Source organism: Macrobrachium rosenbergii, chromosome 25 (assembly GCF_040412425.1).
Source record: "Macrobrachium rosenbergii isolate ZJJX-2024 chromosome 25, ASM4041242v1, whole genome shotgun sequence".
NCBI lineage: Eukaryota > Metazoa > Arthropoda > Malacostraca > Decapoda > Palaemonidae > Macrobrachium > Macrobrachium rosenbergii.
Genome location: NC_089765.1, coordinates 36,256,680 through 36,278,500, shown reverse-complemented (window position 1 = coordinate 36,278,500; position 21,821 = coordinate 36,256,680). Strand labels below are relative to the sequence as shown.

General features: G+C 36.5%; 1 protein-coding gene across 3 annotated transcripts in view; it reads right to left on the bottom strand.

The window, feature by feature from the left end:
• Positions 1-3,794: 3,794 nt before the first annotated feature.
• Positions 3,795-21,821, bottom strand: part of LOC136852563 (keratin, type I cytoskeletal 9-like) — a 94,763-nt gene continuing 76,736 nt past the window's right edge. For 2 of the 3 annotated variants that reach the window (XM_067127335.1, XM_067127334.1), the window contains exon 4: positions 3,795-4,160. In XM_067127335.1, coding sequence (XP_066983436.1) covers positions 3,957-4,160 — 204 coding nt within the window. In that variant the 3' untranslated portion in view covers positions 3,795-3,956. The remainder of the gene's footprint in view (positions 4,161-21,821) is intronic. The other variant, XR_010857182.1, reaches the window with a different exon arrangement.

Genomic DNA, 21,821 nt, shown 5'->3' with positions numbered 1-21,821 from the left:
CCTGTGACTGATTTATTGCTAACTCAGGAATAATTGGCTGTGCTTGCTGTTTTAAGGACAAAAGAAGTCCAATAACTGCATCAATCTCTGAAGAAAGTGTAGTTGAAGGATCCTATCGAATGTATGTCTCTGTTAAACATGATAATTCTGAAGGTCCAGGCACAGAAAAGGAATCACTGAACTGATAAAACATGAGAGGGAAAAGTTGGGCAAAAACAGTCAAAAAGGACGAAACTGGGTGCTGAAAAGTATGCCAGAAAGAAGAATTACTAGTCTCCTTTCTTACCTGTACAGGAAATAACTGAGCAAGCTTAAACACCCTTCTCAATTGTCAAAAATTAGGTTCACCATGCTTGTCTTCATCTACGAATGCAGAAGTTTAAGTATGCTTACCACTCATTACAGGCAATATTCTGTTGTACATTCATCAAATTTCTTTCATAATACAATCATCTCATGAGTAACATGGATTTAGATAAGTTTTTGATTTAACACTGGCAAATATTTATGGAGATATGTATTTCTCACATGATAATTCTGATTTACCATGAATTTACTTGCAAGCATCATTTTCAAATCAGCCACATGCCTGGGACTGTCCCTAATGGTGATGATGTTATAAACTCCTACAATACCTATTGGCAGAGGAGGAAAAACCTACCTGGGTTCCAAGCTGTATAATAATTATTGTAAAATATGATAATCTGACCTTCTGTATGATAGACTGTACAAGACCATGTGTACAATAATACGATAATTCACTAAACTGTAGAATAATCAACTGGAAATGTACAATAATTTGAAGTTCTTGTCATTATGAATAAATAAAGAAGAAATCGCATTCTATCTCTCTCTAATATATGAAAAAATAAAGAAATTGCACTCTCTCTCTCTCTCTCTCTTTAATAATTCACTGCTATTTCTTATAATTAATAACCACTTACTACAGCTTTTTATATTTTTTGTAACTATACTATACAGTAAAGAAACTTAAACAATAAATGTAACTTCAAAGTATGAGTTAAACCCTTCTAAGGTTGAAAAGTTAACATGTCAAAAAATTGATGGCATTACATTACAAATTATGACATATACTGTACTTGGTGAAACCTATGAATGTTAATAATCAATCATAGAAACTAAATAAAAAAAACTTGAATGAATGTAAGCAACACCTCTGAAACGCATGCAATGCATCAATGTTTTAGAACATTATGACATGAAATGAGAAGACTGGTTGAGATCAGACAAACAACCAAAAATGATCAATTATTTTCCAATAATAAACTAATATGGTGAGAAAATCATCAAAAAGTCAACTGAAAGTTAAACTGATCATATTTTGGACACTTCTCCATTGGCCTACCAACAAAGCTTAAGAAACATGACTGTAAACATTAGGCAAGTTACAAAATATTAGATGAACTGAAAAATTAATGACTGAGATTATATACAATATAAACAGCAATCAAATATTCTCTTATGTACTGTAAAGATATGTGTGATAATCATATTAGAATCAACTAAATTTTAAAAAAGTGCTAAACAATGACATCATCATTAATGAAATGTCATATGCACATGTAAACATACACATAAGTGCAGCTTCCATGGTATGAGGTGAAATGAAAAATCAATTATTACAGTAAAACAGAAAATGATTAATTAATTTTTACTAGTATTCTCAAAATGGATATGCACTGCTCACGTCAACATTGAGAAATACTGTTTGTACTCAAGATGTAAACACAGGGTAAGTTTTACAAACAGAAGTATTTTATGTAAAGAAAACTGTGCTATAATATTCATGCAGAAGTAAACTATTACAACTTGTTGCTGAAAAACAAAAGTAAGAAACCACACAGACAAAGCTACAGCAATTTTTTTTTTTTTATAAAGACGGTATCACAGGAGCAAGAGAAAAAGGAAGAGGAAGCAGCAAACAATAGCAGTGACGAGTAGCATAAGTGAATGATGTGCTTATGCTTTACTAATGTGAAAATTCTTTAAAAATTCTTTATAAAGAAGACAGAGAACTAAAGGGAGATACTGTATATTACAGCAATCAATTTTTTGCTTAGCAGTATTGGAGTCTGAAGGAAGTGGGAGGAGAGACAGCAGGGTGAGGAGATATGAACAGATGGTAGCAGACAATGATCAGTTGAGTAAACAATGAGTGCATGCACTTCAGAATGTCGATACAGTATACAGTCAAGTGAAATATCGTGTTTTTATTGTTGTTTTAGCGACCTTTTAATATATTAGTATTTCTTTAAATTTATACAGGCAGTCCCCGGTTATCGGCAGCCTCAGTTACCGGCGATCCGGTTTTACGGCGCTTGTCTAGTGACGACGATAACCAGATTTTTGTCGCTGATAACCGGTTATCGGCGCCGCTAACCAGGGATCAGTGCTATTATCGCCGATTTTCGGTTAGCAGCAGTTTTCGGTTGTCGTCACGCTGTCGGGAACGGAACCCCACGGATAACCGGGGACTGCCTGTAGTAACAATTACATTTAAAAGTTATAGTGCCGTAACCCTCAACATACATTAACTTTCTCAAGAGTCCAGGAATGTAACCCCCTTAATTATATTTTTTCTTCTAGGAAGATAACATTTAAATAACAAACTTTTAAATTATGCAGCATCTCCAAGAGCATAACCCTACTGTTATTTGTGAGGTGACTGTTATTTGCCATTTTCAACATAGTTTTCTTATGGATATCTACATCTCCAAAACAAGTAGCTTGTACCCCAAGGGAACCAGGAGCAGCTTGACTGATAGGTGCAAAAGGAATAGGATCAGGAAGGATAGATGATGGCATCAGGTTAACTAGTATAGGAGCCTAAATTAACATCTCTTCATCTAGGCTAGGATTAGTATTCTTACTTTCCCTAATTCTACATTTTCTATCCCAATCTTGACTCAATTTGCCCCTATGTTTAATCAAAACATTCCTTTTCTCCAAATCCAAACTTTCACATTACTTACATCTACTTTCTAACTTGCAAATCTGCATATAAAATCCTCACAGAGTGGCCACCATATCTATTTGAGCAAACCTTTACTCTACAAATCCTAAATGAACTCTCACATGATGACACTTACTCACAACAACTCACCAAGAGACCATAAGTCCTCAGTGTGAAAGTCCTCAAACCTCTCGGAGACCAGAACATCTCACAATTGCAGCAGGTAAAGAATAACTGGAAAACTGGATACAGTACTCACTCAAGTTACCTGCAAGTGAGAAGGTAGAAAATGGACAGCCAACCAACCCAACTCAACCTGGTGTAACTGAAATTCTTTCTTTGCTAGGTCGGTAAAGTTATGGCTAAATGAATGTTTGGTAAGTTTACCTGAAATAATTAGATTTAGTAATCACAGTTCCACTTACTTCTACTTGTGCCATGAAGATTAGTTTGCAATAGTTACTAAGAAGACAACACTTCCATCCAAGGCAAAATTATGACAACTACAGTATAACATTTCAGCTTCAGCTCCCAACTAAAATTCTCAGTATCAGTCAAAGTCTTCGTGTGTGCTCTTGTAGCTGGATATTAAGAAGCATAATAAAAAGTAAGTCCTTGATAACTTGGTATGTAAACAAGTAGCAAGTTTGTCTTTTCAACTTTGTTTCTTCAAAGGGTCAGAATATATGCATGTGCTCAGCATATGTTCTGCTGCATTTCAAACACCTTCCAGTGCTGTAAAAATAATTTAAAATAATTACAATATTACTGGACAATGAATGCAAGTTTTAAACTTTTCTCAGTGTAATAAAACCTCAACTTCTTATCCGATATGTATTTGGTATTATACTAGTCAGTCGTTACAAATATATCAGTCTGTATTAGATTAAAAGCATTTTATAAGTAAGCAGTTAAAAGGTACAAATACTATATATGGTTATAATTACAAAAACAAAGAAAGAAGTGCAAAGCTGAATGTTAGTTAGCGTCTGGGTTCTGGTACGCCAATATTAGTAGTTGTTTTTTCAAGATAAGCTAGGGGTCCTTGTAAGCCTCCAGGGGGTTGCTGTCCCATACTTCCTGGGAACATTGCACCACCTGGGCCACCCTGATAAGTCCCCTGAGTCATGCCACCTATGCCCCCCATACCAGGACCCGGGCCCATGCTCCCTCCTCCACCACCCATCTGTGAAAATAAAGAGAAGATTAATCTGGGAATTTATAAGAGACAAATCAACAAAAACATTTATGAAGATTCTAAAAATATATCTAACCATTCCTTATAAAAAAATTGATGAATACAAGGTTCCCTTTCAGGGTACAGTAAAATGTATGTACAGTACATTACACTGTAGACTGTAATGCCTGATATTAAAAAGACTGTTTATAACATTTTTTCCATACAAACCCATTAATTATATACATGCCTATACTCATGTCCAAAATGTTTCCAGGTTTTTCAGTCTCTTGCATGTCAAACAGATGGTAGTTTTGCTATACAAGCACCCTCTACTATGTCTCAACAAACTACTGTACCTACCTTTACTTCCCATGTAAGTTGTACGCAAAGCAATGAGATTGAAAGGCCTGAGAAGAGGGCACTCATTATCTGATTATTGGATCTGTACGAAAAAGCTTTTTTCATAATATAAAAGCAGTCTATTTTACCACCTAGTATGCCAAAATTGCTACTAGGAGGAAGGTGGAAAGTCGAGATGCTGAATATCCCAAATTTGTCCATAACTGGATCCTGTAGAGTACTTGCAGACTGTAAGGAACCAAGTACTATCTAGTAGCCTACAGATATATAAAATATATATGGTAAGAAACCTATGTTGTGTAAGGCACAGTGGTTTTATCATGTAAGTCTCTTTTAGAATAAATATGTAAGAAAATGAGACACTATCCTGAAAGTGTACATTTCTTCATAGAACCACAAATGAGAGATAATGGGCAGTTACAATGATGTGTAAAATGATGAGTCCCATCTTCTTTCCTCACAACTAAAACATGAACTGCAGCAACTACAAGTCTTCACTAATAAAAAGTTCAACCAGTTATGAGAAACATCAAATAAAAATTAGTAAGGTAAACTGGCATCACCAAGTACCTACACATAACATGCAGGATTATTCTAAATCATGCATAAAAGCAAGAAGTACAGTGCTCTGACTTCATGGGCTCACACTTCTGCCTGATGCATGGAGAGAGACACTGGAGACGTCACCCCTCAAGTCTTTGGTCCTGTCTGATAATCCTCAAAAGACAAAGAAGGAATAGTAAAGGATACTATAGAATGATCGAGGTTATCAGTTGTTTGGGTCTTCAATATAAAATCATGAAAAAGCAAAAACCTGACTGATAACCATCCTTGCATGAGTGACCTTCCCAATGTGGCTGTTGCTGACTTCTCTCAGAGATGCAAATTTTATTAGAAAAAACATCATTAGGATGTGCAGTCCAGCTCAAAAAAATCTTTCCTCAGTGGCTAACATGATGGGTATGTAAGCCACAGGACAGACCCCAATTAGGTTTGGTTGCTCCACATGGAAGAACCTTCTCAAAGCACTGGTTAAACCTCTTCTACTCGACTGAAGTACCAAAATTCAGCTTAAAAAGTTTTAAACTTTTTAGAGGCCAGTTGTATACCCCTTGACGGCAACATAAACAACTGTCTGTGTCAACATAAGAGAAGTAGAAAGCCTCAAATTAAGGGCAAAGCAGAGTAGATCAAATCAGTGTCCCTTCAACTACAACAACTAAAGAACTGATTCCCCTTGGACAAACAGAAGTTGCTTGCTGGAGACCTACAAGACCTTCCAGTGGCTGTGGCTGCTTCTCTGAAAAAACCTCTGTCCCAAGATAAAAAAAAAAAAAAAAAAAAAAGAGGCTGTGCAAGTCTACATCCAATACTATCAAAATCTCAAAATGCTCCACCAGCTTTAGCCCCATACACTTGCACGCTCTGAGACACTGTTGACCATGAATATTTCTGACGCAACACAGCTATAATGTTACTTCCTGATCTGTTTAAGTTTTTCAGTTCACTGGTATTTCAACTCCAGAGAATGTTACCGAATGCTAAAGTTAATGGACTATCAATATGCTGTATCAGCTTAAGTTCTGCTACATCAATGTACAGTACTGTGTACTGAGATAGTTGAATGTGCATAGCATCAAAACAATGCCATCAACTTGTGAATGTTACCACCTTTTTTTTTAACTTTAAAAAATATTGCTAGTCAAAACTGCAGGTGCATCTTCAAGGTCATAGCATTTACTGCAAACATCAAGAAATACAGTGCATGATTAAATCATGAAAAACTGCACAAAATTTAACAGCAACACAGGCAGTGAGACTGTTCCTGGCTGACAGGTAACTCACTAAAAAAACTGATTTCATATCATAGGCACATCACACAAAAGATAAAAACTAAATGCAAAAACAGCAAAATTGAAATCCTTTCAATAGCATATTGCCAAAAGCACAAGAAAACATTAGTAAGTTCTGGAGAAAAAAGCAGCATGACTAACCAGCCTAGACACACAAAAATGAACATAGTAGTGTATCCACAAGGATCCAGGAGTTTGCAAAGCAAGGGTGCTAGAATTTTTGTCTTTGAAGTACTCTGCTTTGTGCACTTATGTGCACATTCTGTAAAACTTCAGGCTATATTATGATTAATGGGTTTGTACTAACAAATGGTATTTTCTTGATGATAGGTGTTTAAAATGGCAAATCTTTAAAGTAACTACACATCATTGAGGGCCTTGGATGTTACAGCCCCTCTCTTAAATTGACTGCCACACCAGCGCCACCCTTTCCAGGGTTTCCTAACAAACTTATTCATCATGCTGAGGCTGTGATTGGTCTCGAAAGTCCCATCCGCTTCAGCAACCTCAAGCATAAGACTGTAGTAACCAAATGACCCATAACATGATCACCTTTTCTGGATCTTCAACCTTACCATGCCACCCACAGCCTGGAACCTCTCCAAGCTGCAGCTGTCCCCTCTGAAGTCTACTGATTGTAACAGGAGTGGAAGTTGTCTCCAGAAAGGGCAGATAATAACTGACTCTGTAAAAATCAACTGCCCATGGCTCTAGTCTGATCTCTTCCCACAATCTCCAATATTTCTAAAGGCAAAGGTCCCAATGGCAGAATGTCATTGGGAGAACGCTGTCCTCACTTCCCCTACCCACCTTCTTAGTTGAAAAGGTAATTGCTACCCCATTGCTGGAGTTGTCATATCTGGAGTAGAGGGATCAGGCTACCTAAAGGGGCTGTCTTGCATCCTCTGTTGCTTGGAACTTGGAAGAGGAGATTGTCCTGGCTGTTGGGCCTGTTTTCTGAGGATGACATGATGCTGATGTTTAGAGAGCCACCCTGTTCATTGTAGAAATCAACTCCCCAAAAACTCCCAAACAACATTCAGTGGTACTAGAATGGGTTGAGAGGATCAGAGACCCAAAAATCCTTCACATCCAGTGGGAGATCAGGTTGAAAAATTCCTTAATCACCACATACCTGTTTTTCATGAGCATATTCTCCAGCAGATACAGAACCATTCAAATGTGCATGATGGATTCATGGCTGAAAAAAAAGCACCATCCTCCTAGCCTTGGTAACCTCCACTGACAACTTGGTCCATTCCTTAATGAGCAAACTATGGCTCCCAACACCCATTCCCGCTAGTTAAATAAAGCAAGAAACTCCTGGCAACACAACTCTGTCATCCCTATCTCCAAGAAGGTGGCAGAAAGTAGCCAGGGCATGCTTCCATAGACGAATGTGTGAGGAATAACTTTAACATAAAAGCAGTGTAGCTGCTAGTCCTGCAGTGAAAACAAGGGGCAGCCATGGGTTGGTCATACCCTTTGTTGGTTCCTTATTCCTCCATCTAAAGCCTAATGCCTGTGACAATGTCAGAAAGAGCAGTGACCTTAAGCAGGTCAAACAAATGGTTGATAGGGTCAGTTTTTCTGGCGTCAACCATAAATTTGTCAGGTGCGCCTTCTTTTTGGATTCTGAGGTCTTTCCAGCTCAAAAATCTTGCAAACCAAATTCAGCATCTTTAAAAAGGAAGTCTTGTCCTGAAAGATCACTACTGGATCTAGATCAAGAGTGCCTTTGGTGTGGTTACCATCTTTGGATCCTTGGTGTAAGTGGGTTATCCTGGGTTGCAGGGACAAACCCAATTTCTAGTAACAGTGACTGTCTGCACCTATTCCTCTTGGATGAAACTAGGTGGAAAAAAGTACAGGAGGGGTGGTTCATGTACAACTCTCGGCCTCAATACCACCCCTTCAGAAGCAGGCTGGCTGATGGCTTTTCATTGGTACGAGACCCTTGACGAAGACAAACTGAGTCTTTTATAGAAATTCTCTCCCATCTTAAGTTTTTATGTCAACTATTACTGCCAGCCCAAAACTCTTCACAGTGTCTGTCCTCACAATCCCAGTTGCTCTCTCAGTTACAAGAGTATTCACAGTCACTGAAGCCATGGCTGGCTGAAGCAGTCTTGGAGCTACAATGGTTGCAGTCGCAATGTCTGCTGGCATCATGGCTAGCACCCCTCTTACTCTGTGTGACCTTTGATGAGGAAAACCTGGGTGAAGCACATTCCTTCAAGATTCAATGGATAAGCTAACGATGGATATTTGCCTGTACACTGACAGTGTCAAGAATCAGGAGTAGGCAACAGTCATCAACTAGGGTCTTCAAACAGCAGCAGCAGCACAGCTACAGCCACAGGTTTGTCAAAATTTGGTTGACAGTTATAGACATTATCTCTGTTTGTTGGAAAAGGAGTGGTTGTTGTACGAGGCATAGCAGAGACGGCAACAACCACCATTTGCCTCAAATGTGTCTGCACAAGGAGTCACAGAGGAAAACTGAGTTTCCTTCAGCAAGGTCATGTGTGACTCCTCATCAGCAGTAACCTCTGCCAGAAGGATCGCATGCAGGCAGTGTAACAAGCTGAGAGGAGCAGGTTACGCAACTGTAAAGCAGGTATGGCTGGTACTTGGCAGGTAGTTAGTGAGGAGTGGGCATTATGGGCAGTCACCCTGTCAGACACAGTGGGAAAAAATGGAAAATAAAGCACTATTTTCAACACTGCAGATTCATTACAAATGAGATTTATGGTTTAGCCCTACTCTAGAATCTAAAAGGGGGACATGTAGTAAGAATACCTTCTTCTGTCTGACAGACAAAAGACTGGTGACTCTGGGAACATTCAGGATTTAAATATAGTATTATTTGTATATGATTAATGGGATTGTGATGAAACAAATCATCACAACAACTTCCATTTAAACTGGAGATAGGCTTTACTGTAAAAATACAAACAACCCTTCAAGAAATTATAGTGTATATGACTACCTTTTGTGATCATGAATTATTATCCTCACATCTTAAAAAATGACAAAATAATTAGCAAGCAAGATGACTGATGCTCATAAGATGGAACTATCAATATATCATATACCTCAAAATACAAGCAGGTTTCACTGCTTCCTTGAACTAGCAGCTAAATACTTTCCCTGATATCGTCAGTGGTAGAGGTTACCAAAACTTTTTTAATTTTTGTAAATGAGATTAACCCTTAAACGCCTACTGGACGTATCATACGTCGACTAAAATTGTCTGTTGGGTGCCAAGTGGACGTACCGTACGTCGACTACAAAAAATTTCAACCTTCGGTCAACTTTGACTCGACCGAAATGGTAAAAAAACGCAATTGTAAGCTAAAACTCTTACATTCTAGTAATATTCAATCATGTACCTTCATTTTACAACAAATTGGAAGTTTCTAGCACAATATTTCGATTTATGGTGAATTTTTGAAAAAACTTTTCCTTACGCCCGTCATGTGTAACTCGGCCGAAAATTTCAGAAATTCTTTCGTCATTTTGTCGTAATTTTTGCACTGTTCTATATTAGCCGTTACATAAAGTTTTATATATGAAAATGTGTGCAATTTCATGTAAAATACAGCAAAATACAACCCATGGTTGTAGCTTTTATCAGTTTGGAAATATTTTCATATAAACCACGATAACTGCCAAAATTTCAACCTTCGGTCAACTTTGACTCGACCGAAATGGTCAAAAAACGCAATTGTAAGCTAAAACTCTTACATTCTAGTAATATTCAATCATTTACCTTCATTTTGCAACCAATTGGAAGTCTCTAGCACAATATTTCCATTTATGGTGAATTTTTAAAAACTTTTTTCTTACGTCCGCGCCAGAAATTCTTTAAATCACGTTTGTCGTAAAGTTTGCTTCGTTTTATATTAGTCGTTACATAAACTTTTATATATGGAAATGTGTGCAATTTCATGTAGAATACAACAGAAAATAACTCATGGTTGTAGCTTTTATCAGTTTTGAAATATTTTCATATAAATCACGATAACTGCCAAAATTTCAACCTTCGGTCAACTTTAACGCGACCGAAATGGTAAAAAAACGCAATTATAAGCTAAAACTCTTACATTCTAGTAATATTCAATCATGTACCTTCATTTTGCAACAAACTGAAGTCTCTAGCACAATATTTTGATTTATGGTGAATTTCTGGAAAAAAACTTTTTCCTTACGCCTGCGCGCGTAACTTCGGCCGAACATCTCAGAAATTCTTTAAATCACGTTGTCATAATGTTTGCATCGTTTTACATTAGTTGTTACATAAACTTTTATATATGAAAATGTGCGCAATTTCATGTAGAATACAACAGAAAATAGCTCATGGTTGTAGCTTTTATCAGTTTTGAAATATTTTCACATAAATCACGATAACTGCCAAAATTTCAACCTTTGGTCAACTTTAACTCGACCGAAATAGTCGAAAAACGCAATTGTAAGCTAAAACTCTTACATTCTAGTAATATTCAATCGTTTCCCTTCATTTTGCAATAAATTGGAAGTCTCTAGCACAATATTTTGATTTATGGTGAATTTTTGAAAAAAACATTTTCCTTACGTCCACGCGGTAACTCGGCCGAACATCTCAGAAATTCTTTCGTCACGTTGTCGTAATATTTTCACCATTTTATATTAGTCGTTACTTAAAGTTTTATATATGAAAATGTGCGCAATTTCATGTACAATACAACAGAAAATAACTCATGGTTGTAGCTTTTATCAGTTTTGAAATATTTTCATATAAATCACGATAAATAGAAAAAATTCGACTTTCGGTCAACTTTAACTCGACCGAAATGGTAAAAAACTGCAATTGTAAGCTAAAACACTTACAGTCTAGTAATATTCAATCGTTTCCCTTCATTTTGCAATAAATTGGAAGTCTCTAGCACAATATTTCGATTTATGGTGAATTTTTGAAAAAAACATTTTTTTTACGTCCGCGCGTTACGAATTCATGCATCATTTTGTGATAATATTTTCTCTGTGTTGCTTTGATCGTTTTACAATTTGTTATATACCAAAATCATCGCAATTTAGTGTACAATACAAAGAAAAACAAAATAACCCGTTAGCTTTAACTGTTTTGCTCACAGCGCGATTTGTATAAAATTATATATGAAAAATTTTTTTGCGCTGTCATATATTTCAATATTTATATATGATAATGATATTTTTTTTAATTTCTGATGGTTGCATACTAATCTTCAGGCAATGGCAAAAAAAGGAGCCAAAAATAAACTCTTAATCTTAAAAACTAAGCGTGCTGTGATTTTTTGAAAAAAACTTTTTTTTCCGCTTCGGCGCTAACTCACCTAACGCCGCCGGCATACGGGAGACGTTTTTGTAAATAGAGGCTCAGCGTTTAAGGGTTAAATTCATTTCATTATCTTCCTTTGACTCAGTGATCTGGTTATACTTAATAATAATAATAATAATAATAATAATAATAATAATAATAATAATAATAATAATAATAAGAATTAAAAGCCACAATAGTGTTAAAAATATTTGTGCACAGAGTTAAAAGTGATCAGGAGAGACTTTCAGATACTGCTTCGTATCCCTCATCATTCCTGCTAAGCGGTAAAACAGTGGAAGGAGTGTTATGACAGTGCAGGAAACTGGTACAAAGTGGATTTTTGCTGGCAAGACGGCTGAAATGACGAAGTGGTTGTACAGGTTATTCCAGTCCAACAGAGACTCCATTGATGCCATGACTCTCAGCTATAGCAACATCAGTCATCTAGGATAAAAGAGAGATGGGAGCAGCATCAGGGGTCTCACAATCACCAGAAACATGAATCAGGGATCTCAGAATCACCAGAAACATGAATCAGGGATCTCAGAATCACCAGAAACATGAATTTTAAAATTGCCGCCAAAGTGGCCAGTAATTAACGAATTAACAAAATTATCTTCATCAGTGAAGATTTTGTTCCCTTCAAAAGCACACCCCTTTCTTACAGCAGCCCCTTCCACTAAGCAACGAACACCAAAATCTCTGCTCTCAAATATGAGAGAGGCACCATTCCAATTGATGTTGTGACCTGGAACGAACGAATGAGGAACAAGAACATTATTCGTTGCATGGAACTCGTAAGCCCTACGATGTTCAGAAAGTCTTACATCCAAACCCTGCCCACTTTCTCCAAAGTATTTTTGAGGGCAATTGGTACAGAGGATTTGGTAAACACCAGGTGTTTTCCTAATACTATTAGTATTATTATTACACATTTACTGATTTCTAATTGTATTCTTAAAATTAAAAGCAATTTGAATATCCTTTTGATAATTACTGTATTTGCAAGATAACAGGTATTTTCCAATTTCAGATTATAAGCAGTGGATAAATATGTACTACTTTTTTACTGTATTAGGATTACCTGTTGCACTTGTATCATGATATATTCGTTTTGCTTAGGAGATAGCTCATTCTATAACATGACCGGGATACTTCAAACCCTGAAAAACATTCAAAATATGTTGAAGCTTGTGTTTAAGGGTTTGAAGTATCCCGCTCACATTACAGAATGAGCTATCTCCACAGCAAAATTAATATATCATGGTACGAGCGCAACAGGTAATACTAATATGGTCAGAAATAGTAGGTATTTATCTACTGCTTATAATCCGAAATTGGAAACTACCTGTTATCTTGCAAATAGTTACCAAAAGGATACTCAAACTGCTTTTAATTTTAAAAATACTTTGGAGAAAGTGGGTGGGGTTTAAAATGTAAGGCTTTCTGAACATCGTAGGGCTTACGAGCTCCATGCAATGAATAATGTCCTTTTTTCTTATTCGCTTGTTCCAGGTAACAACATCAATTGGAATGGTGCCTCTGTCATATTTAAGAGTGGAGATTTTGGTGTTCCCTGCTTAGTGGAAGGGGCTGCTATAAGAAAGGGGTGTGCTTTTGAAGGGAACAAAACCTTCACTGATGAGGATAACTTTGTTAATTCATTACCTACTGGCCACTTTGTTGATTCATGTTTCTGGTGATTGTGAGACCCCTGAAGTTGCTCGCATCTCTCTTTTATCTCAGATGACTGATGTTGCTATAGCTGAGTCATGGGACCAATGGAGTCTCTGTGAGCTGGAATAACCCATACAACCACTTTGTAGTGCCAGCCGTCTTGCCAAGAGGGACACATGGACAGGGATTAGCTGACCAACACTATTTGAAGAACCTGCTTTGTGACAGTTTCCTGCATTGTTGTCTTAACACTCCCTCCACTGTTTTACCGTTTAGTAGGACTGATGAGGGATATGGAATATTATCTGAAAGTCTCTCCTTATCATTTATAACTCTGTGCATAAATATTTTTCACACTGCTGTGGCTTTTAATTCTCGATATTATAGCCTCGTTACAGGGGTTTCTTGGTTCAATAATAATAATATGTAAAACTAAACCACCACACTAGTGCATTTACCAACACCATCTAAAACAAAAACTGCATAACAGCCAGGCAATCAACATGCTATATCTCAGATGACATGGTTACTGTAAACAAGTTGAATAAAAAAATTGTTTGCATTTTTAAATACCACACCATGAACCTCTTACAATACTTATATCTTTACAAGACTTGTATCTCTTACAATACTTATATCTTTACAAGGCAGAGTGGTTAATTTTTTAATCCTTACAAGCAGTAATATAATTAATAACTCAAGCACATAATTAATAGATACGAAAAAAAGATGGCAAGACAAAATATAGAGTATCAGGAGTTAACAACTGTAATGTTTTCATCAATTATTAGTTTAAAGTTATCTATAGTAATAAAATTAATAATAATAGTAGTAGAAATGGTAAATCCCAATTATCTTATTGTAGCTTGGCATCTTCTTTTATGTTAACAACTATTAACTCCACTAAAAGTTGGTGTATTATTCATTACTGAAAGTCCCTCTTAGCAAGCTATACCAACATAAAATATTAAAAGATTAAACAAATTTTAGATCTGGGCACAAAGTGATGTGTTGCATGGAAATGGGTTGTCGTAAAAATTTTAAGAATGTAAACGCTCAAATTCTGAAAAATTGTTAAAGTACCTTCATTTTACTAGTTAATCAAGTTATATATATATGAAAAAATTAACTCAAATTTTCATACTAAAAATTTTGAAAACAAAAATAAATCCTATACTTCACATATTTTTAAAGCATCTCCTATAAAAGTTTTTATAAAAACTACCTAACCTAAACATTAAAATACAATATGCTCAAGTACACACTGTAGCGGCAACTTACTCATGAGTTTTAAGTAAGAAATAAAATAAAAATGGCTTTTTGCCATTAGTGTATTCATTTCTTGCCATTAATAAGTAAAAAAATTATAAAAGTTAGCAAAGATTTTTCCGCTTCCCAACACAAGTATATTTACAAAAGCAATTAAGAAAAGTGTGCACAAGTACTCAATCAGTGCACAATTTATCTATGCCTTCTACCTAAGGTAAGTACTCTAATACACCACATAAATGATACAGGTAAGCAATATATTCCAACTTTACTTATATGTCAATGAATGGTTAAGGTAATAACTTCTTGAAACTACTGATGGCACCGACTGTATTGTTACCCATAATGCTTACCCTTTTCATCAATCATTCTAAGTTATCAAAAAAGGTCAGTTCACACAATAGTACCAGATTTATTGGTCAGAATCTGTACGCTATGATTTCCCAACACAAGAGTTGCTCACTCTTACTGTACATGGGGCAAAAAAGAAAATCCAGAAATATTTGAAAGCTTCAAAAAATGCTATTAGCATTTAAAAACACAGTGTAATCTAAATGTTTACATTGAAAAGTTGTCAAAAGAAACATATGTTCACAAAGCTAGTTGACTGATAGATACAAGGCATATAAATCTCAGCCAGTGACACTGCCAAACTGTACCATGTGTATAGTTGCTAAACATCCCTTCATCTACCATAACTGGGTTGGGCTGCATTCCACAGAAGGGAGAAATCATATCTTAAATACTAACGCTTTACTTGTATCATTTTGTAGTTTCAGCACTTCACATCTTAACAGATTTCTAAAAATGGGATTATTTCATACAAACTCATACCCTATAACAGAGCCCCATTTTTTTTGTTGCACAAAACCTCTGACACACCTGTCTTCTGTAAAATAAAATAGAAACCTGCAGCAGCCAGTAGCTCAGAGCATTCACATATACATCCACATGTCCCCTGTGGCAAAATATTTCACTCTTGTGTAGTCTAATCCAGCAGTGAAAAGTCAGGTCCAGGAAGAAGCAACTGATTACAAGTATGTGGCACTAAATGTCCCCATCATGTTCTGTGTTTCTCTATTACCATACATGTAGTCAGTTTAGGCTACCTTGCCACGGTGTAAGATACAATAAGTTACCAAGGAGTTTAAACACTTTGTGCCTAGTTCTTCATTTTAAACAATAAAATGGACTACTAAAACAATATAAAATTTTTCATATAATGCTGAGAGAGTGAGAGAGTGACAATGAGTAATCGTAACTAGATGTACCCACAATTATTGTAAATCATATGTTCCTTATGAAAAAGAATTGAAAAGTAACTGATGTAAAATAAAATACTAAGGAAATGATTGCATACGAGAAGAGAGACGCTGCCCAACCACTCCTCCAAGGCTGACTTGAAAAGCTATATACAGGACTGGGTATTTCACAGCTTTTACTATTTAATTCCAATACAGTATTTACTATTTAGTCCAAATACAGTAATGTAAAAATAATGTGCAGGAATGATTTGGGAAAAATAAATGTTCATAATTATATACTGTTTGCTTGACCTATTTAAAGTAAATTTTAGTTTAACCCTTTCATATCTGCATAGTTATCACATCACTGAGGGCACATGAGCCCCGATGTGTCTGGGAGCGTTCGACAGTGCGAAAAAATAATTATTTCGAAAATTCAGCAAAAATAGAAATTTTATGCCAACAACGTTCATATTGCTCTCCTTTTTTTCTAAATGTTTATATTTTATGGTGGAATAGTCAGAATAAGAGTCCCAGCCCTCTAAATACAAAAAAATGTGAGTTATTTCACGAAAAAAAAAAATCTTTACTTATTTTCATATTTTTGTTAAGTAACCCAAAAATATGAATGTCAGGTGAATGAATTATTTTTATGAGAAAGCCAATAAAATTCTCTAAATATCGACATATAAAAGAATGGAAAACGAATAAGTCCAGCTGGTGAAAAAATTGATAGAAAAAAGGGCAAGAAACAGAGCGCTCTGCCCGGCGTATGGTGAGAATTATCGCTAGAAAAAAGATTTTTTTGAAGAGCCCTATCTCGGTTATTTTTCATAGAAATTACTTTGTAAATATACGAAAATGTAGAGGAAAAGTTGAAGAATAATGTGAGAGTCAAGAAAAATGGCTTTGGTAACGGCAACAGTTTTATTTTGACGTTATAAATTGATTAAAACAAAAAAAAATGTTACCGTAGTCAACATTATCGTTCGTAGCTCAAAAGCTATAACAGTTAGGCGAATGGATTATTTTTTATGAGAAAGCCAACAAAATTCTCTAAATATTGATATATAAAACAATGAAAAACGAATAAGTCCAGCTGGTGAAAAAATTTATAGAAAAGAGGGTAAGAAACAGAGCGATTTGCCCGGCGTATGGTGAGAATTATCGCTAGAAAAAAGATTTTTTTGAAGAGCCCTATCTCGGTTATTTTTCATTAAGATTACTTTGTAAATATACAAAAATGTAGAGGAAAAGATGTAGAATAAAGTGAGAGTCAAGAAAAATGGCTTTGGTAACGGCAACAGTTTCATTTTGACGTTATAAATTGATTGAAACGAAAAAAAATGTTACCGTTGTCAACATTATCGTTCGTAGCTCAAAAGCTATAACAGTTTGGCGAATGGATTATTTTTTATGAGAAAGCCAACAAAATTCTCTAAATATTGATATATAAAACAATGAAAAACGAATAAGTCCAGTTGGTGAAACAATTTATAGAAAAGAGGGTAAGAAACAGAGCGATTTGCCCGGCCTATGGTGAGAATTATCGCTAGAAAAAAGTTTTTTTTGAAGAGCCCTATCTTGGTTATTTTTCATAGAAATTACTTTGTAAATATATGAAAATGTAGAGGAAAAGATGTAGAATAAAGTGAGAGTCAAGAAAAATGGCTTTGGTACCGGCAACAGTTTCATTTTGACGTTATAATTTCATTGAAACGAAAAAATGTTACCGTTGTCAACATTATCGTTCGTAGCTCAAAAGCTATAACAGTTAGGCGAATGAATAATTTTTTATGAGAAAGCCAATAAAATTCCTAAATATTGACATATAAAAATGGAAAACGAATAAGTCCAGTTGGTGAAAAAATTGATAGAAAAGAGGGTGAGAAACAGAGCGCTCTGCCCGGCCTATGGTGAGAATTATCGCTAGAAATTTTTTTTTTGAAGAGCCCTATCTCGGTTATTTTTCATAGAAATTACTTTGTAAATATACGAAAAAGTAGAGGAAAAGTTGAAGAATAAAGGGAAAGTCAAGAAAAATGGCTTTGATAACGGAAACAGTTTCATTTTGACGTTATAAATTGATCGAAAAAAAAAAGTTACCGTTGTCAACATTATTGTTCGTAGCTCAAAAACTATAACAGTTAGGCGAATGAATTATTTTTTATGAGAAAGCCAAGAAAATTCTCTAAATATTGACATATAAAACAATGAAAAACGAATCAGCCCAGTTGGTGAAAAATTGATAGAAAAGTGGGTAAGAAACAGAGCGCGCCGCCAGGCATACGGTGAGAATTATCGCTAGACATTTTTTTTGAAGAGCTCTATCTCGGATTTTTTCATAGAAATCACTTTGTAAATATACAAAAATGTAGAGGAAAGGTTGAGGAATAAAGTGAGAGTCAAGAAAAATGGCTTTGGTAAGAGCAACAGGTTTCATTTTGACGTTATAAGCTGTTCGAAACGAAAAAAAAAGTTACCGTTGTCAACATTATCGTTCGTAGCTCAAAAGCTATAACAGTTGGGTGAATGAATTATTTTTTATGAGAAAGCCAACAAAATTCTCTAAATATCGATATATATGATAATGAAAAATGAGATTCAGAGCCCTGCCTAAAATCCAGACGCGTCTCTTATGTGATGCACTAACAAATTTCCGCTAGTTTTACCGCAAAAACGTTGCGAAAGCATGTTGGAAACTGTTCTCGATTGACGCCGCTTTATGTAAACAGCCACACGTGTTTACCCAGCCTCGTGACGCATGGTCTCTGACAGAAGTGTGGCCTGCCAGGCCTGCGTGGGTGCGATCAGCTGATGTCATTGTGAGAATTTTACTACGCCATGGATTTGCGCATGCACAGTAGAGGAACTAAAAATTTATAGAAAATAGAGGATACCAACCAAACAGAGTGTTTCCAATAATGTAATCCTACATTTTATAAAAAAATGTAAGATACGAGAGAGAAACGTGGGTAGGATCAGCTGATTTCATTGTGGGAAATTTACTATGCCAGGAAGTGCGCATGCGCAGTATAGGGACTGCTTGCCTGGCGATCGATGCCTAAGTTACGGTCCAAGGTATGCTTTAGCCTATGGAAACCACCAACTGTACGAAAATAAAAAAAAATTTACCCCTACCACACGTACGAAAAATGTCGGTAAATTGTACGTACAATTACGTCAGTCAGACAAGAAGGGGGGTAGGGGGTTATTGCGTAATATGCCGTCAATTGGGCAGGAAAGGGTTAAGAAATCATAAAGCTAAAAAATGTTGTAAAATCTCATATATGTAATTTCCTTTTTTATTTGCTCTCATAAAATCTCACACAATTTCCTTAAAGAGAGCTCTCTCGCTACAGGAAAAACTCAGAGTATCAAATCTTCCCAACAATTTTTTCTTTATCCTGTTATGTATCTAGAGATAAATGTTCCACATTCTTTTTGATCTTGAAACTTTAGAGGTGTAAGCAGAGGTTAACTCCAAAGCCTTCCTCCACCACCTAACTGCCCGACTCAGACTAACCATCTATTTGTCAGTCATTCCCCCACAGCCAACTTGGAAGAAAAAAATAAGAGGTAGATAATGAATAGAGATACTGTACCTCTTTACTCAGGCTAAACTCAGTCCAGAAGGGTCAGAGTTCTGAATGAATTTTTCCATCTTCCCTGGGCAACTTAAGAATAAAATAAACTCTGCTTAAATAAGAACAGAAACATTTACTGAATTAATATCCCTATCACCATCACACCTACAGAAGTCACATTTGGAGTGGTACAGATTGAGGGTTGAGGTTCTGCAAGGTCTTAAAGACAGCATAAGCTACCTCTACATCATATCCATGTCCATTACCAAGTCATCAGCCTCAATATTTCCAAGTTTTGGCACAATTAAAGGAGTCACATAAATAGATAAAAAAGGACCACAAGAAAAGATGTTATCACTAGCTAATCATCAAGGTACCTACAGAGCAATACTGTCTTGTGGGCCCATGTTGAATCCTGCACAACAGTCCTAGTGAAAACCTCTGGAGCACTGGCTAATTCAAAGCAAAGAACAATGACCTGAAATACCTTGCCCTCAAGAAATAAAAGATATTTCCTGGATGCTGGATACAAAGGGATAAGGCAGTAAGTGTCCTCAAGGCCATCTGTGGTAATAGTCCCCTTCATGAATAAAGCAATGAACCACAGCATCCTAAAAAGGGTCTCCTGAAGAAACTAATTTAATAGACTGAGGTCAGTGATGGAATGCTGTCCTCTAATAGCCCTGGGAACCACAAATTAAAAAATTATAAAAATTTCACAAATAGTTGAACACCTTGACTGCTTGAAACCTTTCAGACACCTTTCAAAGTATTGGATTTATGACTCAAGAGGACCACCGGCTGCAGAAGATAAGGCCTCCAAGCTGAAGTCTGAGGCTTGCTGTGTTCCTGACAATTCTGGGATATTGCAATTGGATGGAGCATTGGAATCTCTCCTGTTCCACCCATCTGGAACCTGGTACTACCTATGGGATGGCAACAAATTGCCTGGATTCTTTACAGCAACCCTCACTGCTGTGGAATAATGCTTGTTGGTGATGCTCCTGACCAGATCATGCAGGATAGTTGAATGTCAATAAAAACAACCCAAGGGTCCAAAAGATCTGAGGGGGCCACCAAATCTGACTACCTTGAATGCTGCATTATGCTCTTTCATCATAATGTTGGACAAACCGTACAAATCCATCCTGAAAGGAGGAACTAACAGGTAGCCATTATTTAAAAATTACCACAGGGAGTGTTGTGTAATGTCAATTTCTGGCAAAGAAAACAAGACTGGAGGATGAGGCTGCAAAAAAGAACAAGTCAAGTGATAGAATTTCTCCAGTCTTGCATCAAGTAGAGAGAACCACTGAAGACCAGCCTGCCTTGTCATAAGCCTTGCTACATCTTTCCTTCCTATCTGTTCCAAAAAACCAGTCAGGTTGTTGGCAAGAACATTTGCCACTGGGAGGTCTAATGAGAAGTGTGCTCTGCCTTTTCATTAGATCCAAGTTCCACCACTGGAACAACAATCCTGGGTTTTTGTTGCCTTTTGAGTTGAAAATCTTGAACACACAACCAACTGCCTCCTCCTACTATGCTAAAGGAGCTTCCGAAAAATCCTTGTTGCTATTGTCTTTAACAATATGTACCTCCTCCAAGTTGTGGTTGAACCCTACCCTCTCAACAGGGGTGTCCTTTTCATTTCTGCAAGGCTGTACAAGCTAGTGGCTTCCTCTTTAGGGTGCCAGGGACTTCCTTGACTGAAGGCAAAAGTCAATGAAGCCTCTTGGGTTTCTTAAAGTTTCCAAATGCTTATGGGAGTTCAGTGGAGAGGATGCAAGGCTGGTCTAGATTTCTTACCTGACAACAATGTAAGCAAGAGCCTGGTGGAAGGTCTAACACAGTCTTGATCCTGCTCCAGCTAAGATTTGTGCATTAAGCATCACTACTACAGGCCCTGTCACTAGTGCAGCTCCTATTGCTAAAACAGCTCCTATCACATAGTCTACCACTGCTGAAGTCCTCACCTTGTTTGTAAAGATTATGGTCATGTCCAGTAGTGAAGCTGGTAATGAAGTCTGAATTGAAAGTCTGGCTAGCGTTTGGGCCAGGAAGAGAGCTGTGGTCAACTGCATGGCTAAAGTGGCAGTAGAAACACTTGGATGACTACAAGTCATCCACAGAGACCAAACAAAACCAAGGGAAGAGTAACTGTGAATGCTGCTTGGTGTGTTAAACCTGAGCCTGCACTGTAACAAGTACATAAAAAGCATACAAACAGGCCTCTGCCTTAATGGTTTATAACTGGACAGGTATAAAAGTCTGTTGTGGATACCTTCATTTACATATCCTAACACAAACTGCTCCACAGAGAGGACACCGCTGAGGAG